Genomic DNA, 14664 nt, shown 5'->3' with positions numbered 1-14664 from the left:
AAGCAGCCTTACAGAAAATTTAAAGTTTTTACATTATATTTAGGAGTAGGTTATTAAAAGTGACTGTGGCAGAAATGTACAGTAAAAAAATCATACAGTTAGTTACAAATTACACATAATCAAACAGACGGTGAACACTATTAACTGCAATGGTTATATGTTGTGATTAAGCAAAATTTGGTAGTTTTATATGTTGTTATTTATAAAGTTACAATGAAAATTGAAATATATATTTAAAAAAATATTATTAAATACTATAAAAGTCACTTTGTCTGATCTGAAACACACAGAGAAAAGTGCCATTGCTTGAAAATTTTTTAATGTATTTAGTAGGGAAGCACAATATTATCGGACTGATATCGGAATCGGCCGATAATGGCTTTAAATGTAAATATCGGCATTGGCCTGATATGAAAAATTATGCTGATATGTCTTGCCGATTAGAGGAAGGGGATACCTCACATGTGCTCAGGGTGTGCTGGTGATTAGATCACGTCAGCAGTGTGTCTCATTCTTGAAGCAAAGTTTTGTCTGAATGATGATTAGATTGACTGTTTTTTATCGCTGCATTTAATCTGTGAAAGCAGTACAGAATGAAGCCTTCGGTGTGTGATAGAGTAAACAGTAATAGTGCGTGCAGCGGCAGCCTCCCCCTAACGCCTGTTCGGTAAGGAGTTTTAATCTGTAGGGGGCGCTGTTGGCCTACTTCTAATTAAATTAAAATGAAAATAGTCTACACAAATAACATTTAGACTGTGTTTCTGATTTAAATAAAGCAGTAACTGATGTCATAAAATAATGAGTATGTTTTTGACTTACTGGTCAGAATCTATAACTTACATGGGAAAAAAAATCACAAACATGACACTTGTAAATTAAATCATTTTATATATACTGACTTATTCATTAATGTGTAATATGTTTTATTTTTTAAACAAATCATGAGCTCTAAAATATTTTTTGAATTTTTACAACTCTTGTTTTAGACATCTACAAATGTTAAATCTTAAATATAAAATGTTAGGGATAACATTGCATCTTTCTCGGCGGGCAAATGCAGCGATTGATATAGTTGATTTATATTTATTTTCAAAGCTTCGATGTACTGTTAAAAAACCTTCATTATTGTTTATTTAATTCTAATAAATAAGTTATTGTTAAGAACTAACCAAAATTAATAATATTTTGCTTATAATTTCTGCACAGGAGAGATTTGGTGTTGTTTCCAAACAAAAGGAAATATATCGGTATCGACATCGGCCAAAATGAGTTGAAAAATATCGGCATATCGGATATCGGCAAAAAATGTAAGATCGTGCATCCCTGGTATTAAGTAAAAAAAACTGTATAATTTTAATTTCTAAAGCATTTTTAAATACATATTTAGATAAATATTTAAAATAAAAATATTTTCTAGTCATTAAAAGCAATACATTGCGATATAGTTTAAAACAGCGATATCAATTAGCTTTTTTCATTAAATCATTTAAAAACATGCTACATGGAAATTCAGTGAACATTTTTGATTGGCGATGCAAATGAATCACTGAATCAGTTATGAATTGACTCAATGAATGAGTCATGAATCAAATAGCTGAATCAGTCTTGAAACAACTCGCTGAATCAAATAGTGAATGGAGTGAGTCGATTCACTGAAATAAGTGAACCGATTTGTTGAACTGATTCGCTGACTCGATTGATTCAATTCACTGAATCAGTAAGATCTGTTCACTAAAAGTGTGTAAATAACACTAAAATAAATTAAAGCTAAATAGAAAATAAAAGCACATAGGTAAGGATTAAACTTTACCTAAAATTTAAATAAAACTATGTATATATTTTATATATTTATTACATTTCATATTTTAATCTAGGTTTGTGTAAATATCAACAGAGTACTGCACTTTTAGAGAAATTTAGTAGGTATTTTGTGCACACAAAAAAATATGCATACCGGAGACAGCCAACGTCTGAAGGTAAGGATATTATGTTGGTGTGTAAATCATTTATTTGATGTTTTTTAATACAGACATACAGCAGCGTGTTTATGGATTACAGCAGGGCATGTAATAAGCCCCTAAATAACAGATACAATCATCTTATATTCATATATAAAACAGAGAGAAATAAACAGCAAGTTTAAAATAAGAAAATAAGATTTAAATACAGTACTTAGCTTAATTTAGCTTAACAACACCGTTCTGCCGTTCACAGTAAAACAGTGGCACATGTGATCCGTCCTTCCCATGATGCACCGCCATCGGCCCAAACACGACTATCGTACATGAATATACGGATAATAATACAGTAAATCTGCCTCATCCTGAATTCCTGAGAGAAATGACATTCTCAATCTCCTCGAAACGACACTTTCTTTAGTGAGAGCTGAAGATTTGAGATGCAGATGTGTGTGTGATTGGCACTCGGCTTGCGACGGATCCCGAAACGTCCGTGAAAAACACACTTGATCATCCTACAAGCGCAGGACTGCTGAGGAGAGACACAGAGGACGAGACGTCACACACCTTTACTGTCAAGAGACGCTCAAAGCGACGACCTGGGCCCTACTCACTTCATTTGACTGACAGCTGTCAATCAGACCATTACATCACAGAGCAAACCCCGGTCTGCAGGGGCTGGCCCCGCCCATCTGTGCAACATGTCACACTGTCCGATCTGAAACACACACAGAAATAAAATCATTTTATTTGAAATACTGACATATTTACAATGAAATTAACTTTTAACTTCAACCAAATATTTAATAGTAAATATTACTTATAAAAGCATTTCTAAATTAATATTTATATAATATAAATCTATATATGAAATATCAATGTATTTTCCATTAATTATAAGCAATAAATTGCAATATATTTGAAAACAGGAATTTGTATTAATAGTTTTTGTTGCATTTAACCATCTACAGTAAAAACACGAAATATTGCCACAAGGAGACTTCAGTGAACATTTTTGAGTGATGATGCAAACTAATCATTGAATCAGAGTTATGAATCGACTCACTGAATCAGTCATGAATCGACTCGCTGAGTCAAGTGAATCGAATAGTGAGTTGATACAATGAATCAAGAGAACAGATTCACTGGCTCGATTGAATCGATTCACCAAGTCCATAGGATTTGTTCACTAAATCAATTCATTCAATTCGTTGAATCAATTAAATCAATCACTGAATCAAATGTATGAAATGATTATTTGGTATCGGTGATGAATCGATTAATCAGAGTTGTGAATTTGTTCACTAAAATGGACAGCTGAATGAATCAAACTGATCAACTCAAACATCGTTTTCACAACTGAAGTTTAAATTTAAAAACAATTTGAAATCAAATTGAATAAAACATCTCTTGAATTTAGAACATGAAATAATTGCAATTGCTACCGGCTCATTGAAATGTTGGACGGACTCAATTACAAATATATGTAATTAAAAATGGAAATGTATTGATAGTCTGATTGAATTTGGTTTGCACCTGTTGGCGGCGCAGGGCAGGTCGGACTCGGAGCGATACACGTGTTGCCCCGTCTCACAGATGACCAGCGCGTGCATCGGCTCGCTGTTGCAGGCCTTGAGCGGGCCCCGCCCCCTGCTGACATCAGCTTGAGGCGACAGGGTCATGTGACTGCACGAGGGGTTCCCATTGGTGTCCAGCTCGTGGGGGGGCGGGCCGGGAGACGAGACGTCCAGCACCTGGATGAGCGGGGCCGGGGCCGGAGGGTCAGCGTGGGCCAGCTGCAGCCGCCGCATGTGATTGACTGCAACCGTCACATTAATGACCCGCTGAAACACACACAACGTCAATGAGACATCCTGAAGCATTCATATGAGAAAATATGTGATCTGCCCTCTCTCACCTTCCATTTGGATTTGGCAAAGTTCTTCTGCATCTGTTCACAGACGGACTGAATGATATTGTCATTGTGCGCCGTGTCTCCAATGATCCTGCACAGACAGACCAGAAATTTCATTCACTCATCAACCAGCGTATTCAGAACACTTATTTATCAATCTGCATGTTTTTATGCGTTAGTTTAGGAAAAGTAATTTATTTATGAATAAGAATGTATGTTTGTTCATTCATGCATAAGTATGTTGATTCATCATGGCTTATGTTTATTCATGAATCACCATACTTGAAAATTAATGGTTATTCATAAAACTGTATACTTGTTTGTGAATTGGCATGTTTAATAAATAAACACTGATTAATTAAAAAACATAAGTTTAATGAATAATCATACTTATTAAATAATAAACAAATGTATACATATTTAACATGCTTATTTAATTAATGAATCTGCATGTTTTATGCTTTATTAATTAAAAAGTATGTTGATTCATCATACCGTTTTTTCATTGACCAGTGTTTATTCATAAATCTGAATATTTATTTATGTATCAGTATATTTATTTATGTATTGGCATGTTTGTTTGTTTATTCATGGATAAGTATGTTTTTCATGAATTAATGAATTCATAAACCAACATGCTTATTTCAAAATTATTTTTTATTCCTAAAACAGTGTATTTATATAAAAACGCATGTTTATGCATTAGTTTGTTTATGCATAAGTATGTTTATTTATCATATGTATGTTATTTTTTGCGTCTGTTTAAAAAATGCTCAGTTAATATACTCATTTATGAATATGCATGCTTTATGCATTAGTTTTTTTTTCATGAATCAGCATATTTTAAAATAAACATGCTTATTCATGATTCGTTATGTTCGATTATATTAATATGGTTAATATGGTAACTCTTTAGTATGTTTATTAATAAATCAGGTTATTTAACCATTATTTGAACATTAAGTTTAGTCTATTTTTTTCCATGATTCACTTTATTTCTGAAAAATTTTTGTTCCTGTTTATTCATGACTCTGAATGTAAAACAGTACTGAGATTGGTTTCTCACCATGGATGACTGAGCGCTTGTTCGGTGGTGAAGCGTTTGTTAGGGTTTTTCTCCAGCATGTGTCTTATGAAGTCCTTCGCTGCAGAAATCAAAAGAAAAGAGAGTTTAATCACAATTATTCACAGGGAAAAAAATATCTATGCCTGAATAATCTCTATAGGAGTTTATGTTGTAATACAGCTGATGGCCTCCAGGTGGCAGTAATCTGAATCAGTCATGAATCGAATAGTGGATCAAGTGAGTCTATTCACTGAATCAAGAGAACAGATCCACTGAATCAGTTGAAACGATTCACCGAATCAATAGTATCTGTTCACTAAATCAATTAATTCGCTTTGCTGAATCAATTAAATCAATCACCACATCAAATGTATTAAATTATTCTTTGGTATCAGTTATGAATCGATTAATCAGAGTTATGAATTGATTCACCAAAATGGACAGCTGAATGAATTTAACTGATCTGAACTGACAAAAGTAAATAGAGTTTAATCACAATTATTCACATGGGGAGAAAAAGATCTATGCCTGAATAATCTCTATAGGAGTTGATGTTGTAATACATCTGATGGCCTGCAGGTGGCAGTAAAGTCACTTCATGTTTATGAGGCTCCAGCATCTGTAAAGTGTCTGCGTACCTGACTCAGAGATGTCGTCCCAGTACGGCGAGTGGAAGGCATATTCTGCCTTCATGATTTTGGAGAACAGGCGCGTTTCATTCTCCTCATAAAACGGCGGGTAGCCACTCAACCTAAACAAACACATAAGATATTGAAGGAAAAACACAACTGAATGGCTCTCAGAAGAGTCTACATGAGCCCAGACTCACAAGATGTAGGTTATGACGCCGATCGACCAGCAGTCCACAGCCTTACTGTACGGTTTCTGACCCAGAACCTCCGGAGCTGAGGACAAACACCAGAATCATGAACATTATAAGCAAGCTAACGGAAATTTCATTGAAATATGATTGCATAAAAACATTCGTACCAACATATCCTGGTGTTCCACAGGCTGTGGACATCACGCCGTGATCGGCCATCTTGGACAGACCGAAGTCACTGATCATGATCTTGGCATTCTCGTCTGGACTGTAGTACAGCAGGTTCTCAGGCTACAGACGGACAAAACCACGGACGTTAATGACGTTTCGTTAAACACTCAAACGTTAAGAGATCATCTTCTCTCTTACCTTCAGGTCTCTGTGGACGATGCTGTTCTGATGCAGGTAGGAAACGGCCTCCAGGACCTGTTTGATCACATAGCTGGCGTCTTTTTCCGTGTAAACACCTCGATCCAGAATACGGTCGAAGAGCTCTCCGCCTGACACCCTTTGCACAAAAACACATTAAAACGATGCTTAAAAAGATGTGGGATTGTGTTTGCGTGTGTATTTCAGGCATGATCAAAGACGTACAGCTCCATGACCAGGTAATAGTGCGTTCTGGTTTCATAGAAATCTTCCAGTGCCACCACATTATCATGCTTTATCCTGAAACACAGAGACACAGAGATACTTAGAAGAATCCAGAATGTGTTGTTTGGTGCTGGTTTGTAGTGTTTTGTCAGTTATTTTACGGGTTGTTGTCTGTGGTGCACATTGTGAAGTCGAAGGTGTTTGCGCGAATGTCTGTAGAGTTTATGGTCTGTGGTGTTTATGGTCTGTGGTGTTTATGGTCTGTAGAGTTTATGGTCTGTAGAGTTTATGGTCTGTGGTGTTTATGGTCTGTAGAGTTTATGGTCTGTGGTGTTTATGGTCTGTGGTGTTTATGGTCTGTGGTGTTTATGGTCTGTAGAGTTTATGGTCTGTGGTGTTTATGGTCTGTAGAGTTTATGGTCTGTGGTGTTTATGGTCTGTGGTGTTTATGGTCTGTGGTGTTTATGGTCTGTAGAGTTTATGGTCTGTGGTGTTTATGGTCTGTGGTGTTTATGGTCTGTGGTGTTTATGGTCTGTAGAGTTTATGGTCTGTGGTGTTTATGGTCTGTGGTGTTTATGGTCTGTAGAGTTTATGGTCTGTGGTGTTTATGGTCTGTGGTGTTTATGGTCTGTAGAGTTTATGGTCTGTGGTGTTTATGGTCTGTGGTGTTTATGGTCTGTAGAGTTTATGGTCTGTGGTGTTTATGGTCTGTAGAGTTTATGGTCTGTAGAGTTTATGGTCTGTGGTGTTTATGGTCTGTGGTGTTTATGGTCTGTAGAGTTTATGGTCTGTGGTGTTTATGGTCTGTGGTGTTTATGGTCTGTGGTGTTTATGGTCTGTGGTGTTTATGGTCTGTAGAGTTTATGGTCTGTGGTGTTTATGGTCTGTAGAGTTTATGGTCTGTAGCGTTTATGGTCTGTGGTGTTTATGGCATGTAAGACATGTTTAAGGGCTATCATTAGGGTTGAGTAAAAAAGATTGATTTCTTGATTTTAATCGATTCTCATTTTTACGAGACAATATTGATTCTTAAATCCCAAGAATCGATTAGTCTAGCCTGTTTTCAGTTAATGAACGAAACATTGTAGCGTGCCTCCCATCCAATAAATCACAATAAGCTTTGTGCTTGTTACTTTTGATATGAAACAAATTCTCAGATTTCAAATTCTTACCATTTTATTACAGTATTCCAACAAGTACCGTGATCATCTCCTCCGCTTTATTACAAGTTACAGCACAAAATAAACATGAATGAACATGCGAAGGTATGTTAAAAGAAAGAGTTCAACTTACCTAAATCAGTATGCTGTATCATGAATCGCTCAATCAGTGTTTCAACGGCGAAAAGATGTCAATATAACACCTTGCAAACAATATGTCACGTAACATCATATTTACCTCAGAAAAAACATATTCTGTGACCATAAACTCGTTAGTCAGCTAGAGAAATTAACTCTAGAGAGGAGAATTTTGCTAAATATATGCACCATATAAAATATTCATAATTTTTACTGTTCATCAATGTTTCATTTATGTTTGAATAAATCTGTCATGTTTTACGACAGCCATCATTTAAATGTTTATATGTCAAAAAATGAATTGGAGTAGAAATATAAATATGTAATTGTAACTTTATTATTATAAAAACTTCATTGAGTGTAATTTAAGTGCTTGTATACAAGTCAGTTCATTTTAACCTTCAATATTAGAGTAACGTAGTGCCAACTGACTCTTATGTATATTTTACAGCATAAGTTGAGATTTGTTTTTCGTTGAGAATATTTGACGTACTGTACCTGATATATATCTAGACTCATCATTATTGAATTGAATCTAAAAGAAACGGAAATTGAACCAAAAGCTTGAGTCAGAATCGAATCGAATCATGAAATTTGTGTCAAAACCCAGTTCTAGCTATCATGTGTATGTGTGAGCTTTGAGATAATGAGAGATGGTGTTTATGTTTGTCGTCTGTGATGTTTATGGTCTGTAATGATGGCGATATGGGTCTGCAGTGATTATATTATTAGTCTGTGTTGTTTACGGCCTGTGTTGTCTGTTAAAATAACCCGTGATGCTTATTTTCGTGGACTAAGTGGACTGTGATATTAATGGTCTGTAGTGCATGTGATATTGGTCTGTGGTGTTTATGGTCTGAGATAATTATATTTGTGATATATTAGCAGTTTGAAATGTTGGTGATATTGGTCTGTGGTTTTCATGTTCATGTTTTTGTCATGTTTATGGTCTGTAGTGTCTGTGAAAATGATCTGTGGTGATTAGATTTGTGATCTAAGTGTTTATATTAGTGGGCTGTGATGTTTATGGTCTGATACTGGTCTGTGGTGTTTGTGTCTTGCTTTTTCTCGTACCTCTTCAGCACTTTGATCTCGTTCTCGAGGTTGGAATGGTGCAGCTGTTTCTTCTTGACACACTTCAGGGCGTAGAAGTTCCCCGTCTTTCTCTCTCGCACCAGGTAAACCTCAGAAAACGAGCCCCTGCAGAAACACAGTTAGAAGGAGATGAACATTTTAACCACATAAACAACAACACAATCTGTTCTGCAGTATGTGAAGCTCTAAATGCTGGACTCCCAGTGAGCTTTAAGTTCATTGCATTGAGATCAGCACTAATCCGCCTGCACAAGGCCGTGCTGTGTGAGTCCAGTCTGTTACAGTGAAGACTTGAACCCACCTGTCCCATGAATAACCGTCCTAGGAGGAGGATTACTGTGCGTTATATAAGGAACCCGGTGCCGCCCCTCATGACTGATTACCCTTTAATCCAGAACAGCCTAGAAACCACCAAGTAACATGTTCTCACCATGTTTGGCAACTTTTCAACCATCTATGTGTGAACGCATACCCCAACAGCAAAGTTTATCACATTAGTTATCAATTAATTGATGATTGGGTGATTATGTGAGTCAGTCAGACCTTGCCATGTACCTTGTACTGTAATCAACATGAATGTGTACAGAATCCAATTCTGGTACTCATTCTAGAAGTTATGAAAAATTCCTCCATAATTTACAGGAAGCAGTCTATAAATTTAGCACAATTAGCAAAGATTCGTCAGATTTAGTTCTCTTTTGGAGGCAAATATGTCACTGGTAAAGCCATGTACATTCACCCCTCAGTAATCCTTTAATTGACTAGTGTCAGGATGTTCTCTGATGTCTGTGTCTCATTCACCTGCAGATGAAGATTAGCAGGTGCCAAAACGGGAAAGAGAATATGCGCTAGTGCTGACACGGTCAACAAACCACTATATCAACTTACAGATAACTCAAACCATTTCATGACTCATAATGTCTAATATAGCTGTATAATACCTCTTAATTCTTCTCTAGTATGCCTCGCAAAGCTTTGTAACACCTTACACTGCCTTCATAATACTCCAGATTATTTAGCAGCACCTCATAATACTTCTAATAACACTTCATTAGAGTTTATGAGGCTTCATAAAGTCTCATAACACTTTATAATGCTTCATAGTGGTCCAGTATGTCTGATGAAGCTTCCTAAAGCGTTATAATGCCTCATAAGACCTCACGATGCTTCATAACCCTGCATAAAATATCATCTGAACTTGTATTGTCTCTTAAAGCTTCATAGCATAGCTTCATTGGAAGACTTTATAATGATTAATAACAACTATAAAGCTTCATAAACCTTCACAGAACTGCCTCATAATTGTTCGTTACGCCTTATAAATCTTCCTAACACTTAGAGATCCATAAAGCCTCATAACAACTCACACTTTAAAATGCTTCATATCCCTTCATAAAGATCCATTTTACTGCACATAATAGTTCAGTACAGCCTTACAAAGCGTCCTAACCTCTTATAGTGCCCCATAATGCTTCATAACCTTTATTAAAGAGTTGTAAGAGCTTACGGCGCCTCTTAAAGTTTCATAACACCTCATAATGCTTCATAAAGTGTCATAAGAGCTTAATGTGTATTCATTTAAAATTCATCAACACTTTATAATGCTTCATAACACTTCATAACTCCTCATAATGGCTCATAAAACTGCACAATTCCTCATATAATGGTTCATTAATGCCTTAACACATACAGCTCCATAAAGCTTCATTAAATTTCATAAAGCTTCATAGCACCTCACAAACCTTCATAAAGTGTCGTAAGTCATAATAATGCCTATTGAACATCTCATAATGCTTCATAACGTTTTACATTGTAACACTTCACAATGCCTCCCTTTCAGTTCCCTTGCCTTATTACAATTTATTAAGCTTCATAACACCTTATAACGCTTCATAAACTGTCGTAAGAGATAATAGTCCCTCTCACAGCTTCATAACATTTCAGAAGACTTCGTAAGGCTTTATAACATCTCATAATGCTTCATGAAGCTTCACAATGCTGAATAATGCTAAATAATATTATGTATATTTGCTAAACGGTTCCTCCAGGTGTCTCTCAATAAGAAAAAGAGGATGAAGGGCTTCATTGATAAAAATGTCCCCTGGCCCTCAATCCGTTAATCTGTGTCTCAGGCTCAGATTAGCACTGCTGTGGAACACATGTGTCTCCTCTGAGAGATAAAGCTGCTGATCCTGTAATAGCGCTCGAGCTGGCAAAGACACCTTCAGGAGCGCTGCACTGATTTCTGACTCAGCACACAGGCAGAACGTTTCAGAAAGAAAACGCTCCATACTTACGACCCCAGAACTTCTTTGAAGTCGAAGACATCCTTGATGTTGTTGGTGATTTTCTTCCAGCTGCAGTCGATCTCCTTGCGACCCATCGCGGCTCAAGCTTCACAAACTGATTCCTGCAGCAAACACATGTTCATTCACAATGAGTCTTACATAAATATCACATGTGTGTTTGTTCATGCTCGCAATCCTTCAGAAGTGTGACTTTACTCTTATATAAGCGTGTATGTGGCACTAATGAACGTGAGTTTTGATCTCTGACCTTTGTGCATTAACTCTCACACTGAGATCTGGAGCAAAACCACAGACCACCAGAACAACTCATCGAACATTTGAACTAAACATTAGATTTATACTACACTGAAACTGCACTTAAACACATTCAAATGTAGTATTTGGCTTGATTCAATGATGCTAATTCATTTATTTTATTTATTTTTTCTGCTCACCATTATGTCAGTGTAACTAACAGTAACAAAGATTAATTTACATACAGTCAAATCTAAAATTATTCAGACACCAACATTTCTCAGGTCAGGTCAAAGTGTCAAATCTAAATGTTGTTTTCTCAGTTTTACTGCTCGTCCACTGTATGAATAAGTATTGGGTATAATATGTCACAGTTTACTTTAGATAAATGAACGATAGTGTCCTGCACCCACTAGTAAAAACTATATCTGGTGTCTGAATCATTTTTGCTTTGACTGTAGATATATATATATATACTGTATATATTTGCTCGTTGTCAGTTCATGTTACACTGAAAAGAAATGGCATAGTTTTCAGTTAAATTTATTACAAAGAAACGGCAGGCAATTAAATTAACATGAAATTTTGAAGTAGCAAAACTGAAACAGTATTTTCTTGTTTTATTTACAACTTGTTTTTACAGTGTAACTAATTAATGAACTAATGTTAACTAATGAGACATTACTGTAGAGTGCTACCAATTTCACAATAACTTTACTTGATAATATTAATAAACATTATTACATTATACAACGTTAAACAGTTACGAATAGTACTAAACTTTATTGCATGCACTTTTCATTTATATGAGACCCTGCAGCACAACAGCAGTCATCAGTAACACAGGTATATTTGTAGAAATAGCCAACAATACATTGTATGGATCAAAATTATACATTTCTCTTTTATGACAAAAATCATTAGGATATTAAGATCATGTTCCATCAAGATATTTAGTACATTAATATACATAAATATATCAAAACTTAATTTTTGATTAGTAATATGCATTGCTAAGAACTTCATTTGAACAACTTTAAAGGAGATTTTCTCAATATTTAGATTTTGTTGCTCCCTCAGATTCCAGATTTTCTAATAGTTGTATCTCAGACAAATATTGTCCTATCATAACAAACCATACATCAATGGAAAGATTATTTATTCAGCGCTTCAGATGATGTATAAATCTCAATTTCATAAAATTGACCCTCATGACTGGTTTTGTGCTCCAGGGTTTCATTTACATTTATCTTTCGTATTTTAATGTCTTTCTTTTTATCATTTAAGGTCAAATTATTGACATCAGGCAGCATTTACAGTTAAAAAATTGAGTTTAGAAAAAACTAAACTTGAACAACTTTTGTTTTACGCTGCTACAATAAATGAAAGCAAGCATAATGAACTCTCTAGTGAAATGTCTGCAGATTAGTGGCGGTAATTAATGAAAATGAAGATGCTGTGTCTTACCTGGAGCTGACAGCAGAGTGAGGAGCTCACGAGCATCTACCTGCTCTGGAGCGCGAGCGCGAGCGGGGGGCGGGGCCGAGGCGATCACCTGAGAGCCAATCAGAACAGCCTTCCCTCGCAAACACTGCAGTATAAAGTATAAGAGGCTCGGACCTGATATCTGATGTTAAATGTGCTAACTTGTACTTTAATGATGAAAAAACAAATGCGTATTAATTTTGTGAGGAACTTCACGTATTCACCGATGTGAATCTCAATACTCTTACAAATAAATAGTGTAAACAGTGCTTTTTTTATGTAATATTTGTGTTTTATGAGGGAGATGAGACTGTTGAGTCACAACTGTTTGTTAGATAAAGAGTTCTTGAACAGTTTTAAGACTTAAATGTAATGAAAATTGCAATAAAATATGTAGCCTATGCTAAAATATGCTAAAATGCAATATATATATATATATTGCATTTAGTTACTATTACTAAATAGTTAACATTTATATTGCTTTAGTTACTTTATTTAACATGCAGGCATGTTTTTTTTAAGTGTATATATATATATATTTATTTATTTTATTTTTGTGTGTATGTGTGTGTGTGTGTGAATCAGTTCAGTGATCACAATCTAATATAGTTTTGCATCATGCATGAGTTTATCCTGTGTTTGTTGAGTCTGTCACCCTGCAGTCATTCACATCCACTCACTGTCTGATAGTCTGCTGATATCTGTTAGATCTGATGATTCTGTACGCTGTAAAGTGTCAGATCTGCACACTCAGAGTGTTAGTGAAGCACATGAAGCTGCATGAGCCGTGTGTGTTGGCAGTGAGTCTCGGCACGTGGCCCATCCGTTAGCCTGCGTTACATCATCAGATCTTCTGTCTTACACTTTATCTCATCATGATACAGCTACCATCATTACAGATCATCTGCAGTAATATTACATGAGCTTATAGTAATGATACTCACATAACACAAAAATCTGCTTATTGCTGGACAAATGATATACGTATAAATGTTTATATATATATTTTAATTATACCAGTTATTACAATGACCTAAAATGATGTATAATAATATTATTAATTAAAAAAATGAATGAATGTGAGATTTATTTATCTTCATTCAGTAGCCTACTTCATATATTCTGGTAGACAGTTAATGTATTTTATAAGCAAATAATATTGTATAATATATTACATATTTAATGTAAATTAAACAATTTTGCATTATTTTTTAGTAATGCGCATTGTTTTTCAAAGACACAAATGTTGATTATGAAGTCTTGAAGACTTAAAAAAACTTTATAAAACCATGAAATCAAAACGTTTACTAATAAATATTTATCTTACAGATAATGAACTCTGCATCAGTACTTTGCTTTTGAAAATATCTGAATTATTTAATGTACAAATAATATTATATAAATGTAATATAACTATTAAAAATAATTATTATTATTTAATTATTCTTATAAATTCACTCTGTTTATTTGCATTATTTTCTGTCATGCACATTGATTATAGATTAATTGATAATTATTTATCTTTAAGATAAGAATCAGTGTCTTTATCAACAGCAGATGTTAGTTTAATTTCAGTTCCTGTGAGTGGGTTTAATCTGGTTAATTCCTGATCTCATTTCTGTGATCGGCTACGCAGCAGGATGTGAGCGGGTTTAAGATGCCCTAAAATTCACAGGACAGGAAACAGAAGCGGTCGTTTATTCCAAGAAGCCTGTGTGCGTTGATATAATTTCAGCAGAATGAGGATGAAAGTTTAATCTAACCCAGATAACATTCATTTGACTATATTATTTAATTATATGGACATGTTTTTGATTCATAAACTGCATTAAGCTCCGTAATTGAATATTAATATCTCCCAGTGAGATGTCCAGTGCATTCATTCC

At 35.1% G+C, this 14664-nt stretch overlaps 1 protein-coding gene across 3 annotated transcripts; it reads right to left on the bottom strand.

Annotated features, from left to right (window-relative positions):
- Nucleotides 1–1991: 1991 nt before the first annotated feature.
- camk1ga (calcium/calmodulin-dependent protein kinase IGa) lies at nt 1992–12779 on the bottom strand. Of its 3 annotated transcripts, none has more exons than XM_079424593.1 (13): nt 12761–12779; nt 11048–11160; nt 8730–8855; nt 6357–6431; nt 6132–6270; nt 5930–6053; nt 5769–5844; nt 5578–5690; nt 4940–5018; nt 3877–3964; nt 3495–3802; nt 2573–2676; nt 1992–2490 (listed from the first exon to the last, which is right to left on the bottom strand). In XM_079424593.1, the coding sequence occupies exons 2-12, from the start codon at nt 11131–11133 to the stop codon at nt 2604–2606; spliced, it is 1287 nt and encodes a 428-aa protein (XP_079280719.1). In that variant the 5' UTR covers nt 11134–11160; nt 12761–12779; the 3' UTR covers nt 1992–2490; nt 2573–2603. The 3 variants fall into 3 exon arrangements, with proteins under 3 accessions (XP_079280719.1, XP_079280720.1, XP_079280718.1); XM_079424594.1 differs by having other exon boundaries at nt 1992–2487; XM_079424592.1 differs by lacking the exon at nt 12761–12779 and having other exon boundaries at nt 1992–2487; nt 11048–12189.
- Nucleotides 12780–14664: the final 1885 nt, after the last annotated feature.

The sequence above is a fragment of the Barbus barbus genome (assembly GCF_936440315.1).
Source record: "Barbus barbus genome assembly, chromosome: 9".
In the NCBI taxonomy this organism is placed as follows: Eukaryota; Metazoa; Chordata; class Actinopteri; order Cypriniformes; family Cyprinidae; genus Barbus; species Barbus barbus.
Note: the sequence above shows the minus strand (reverse complement) of the source record. Positions and strands in the feature narration are given on the sequence as shown.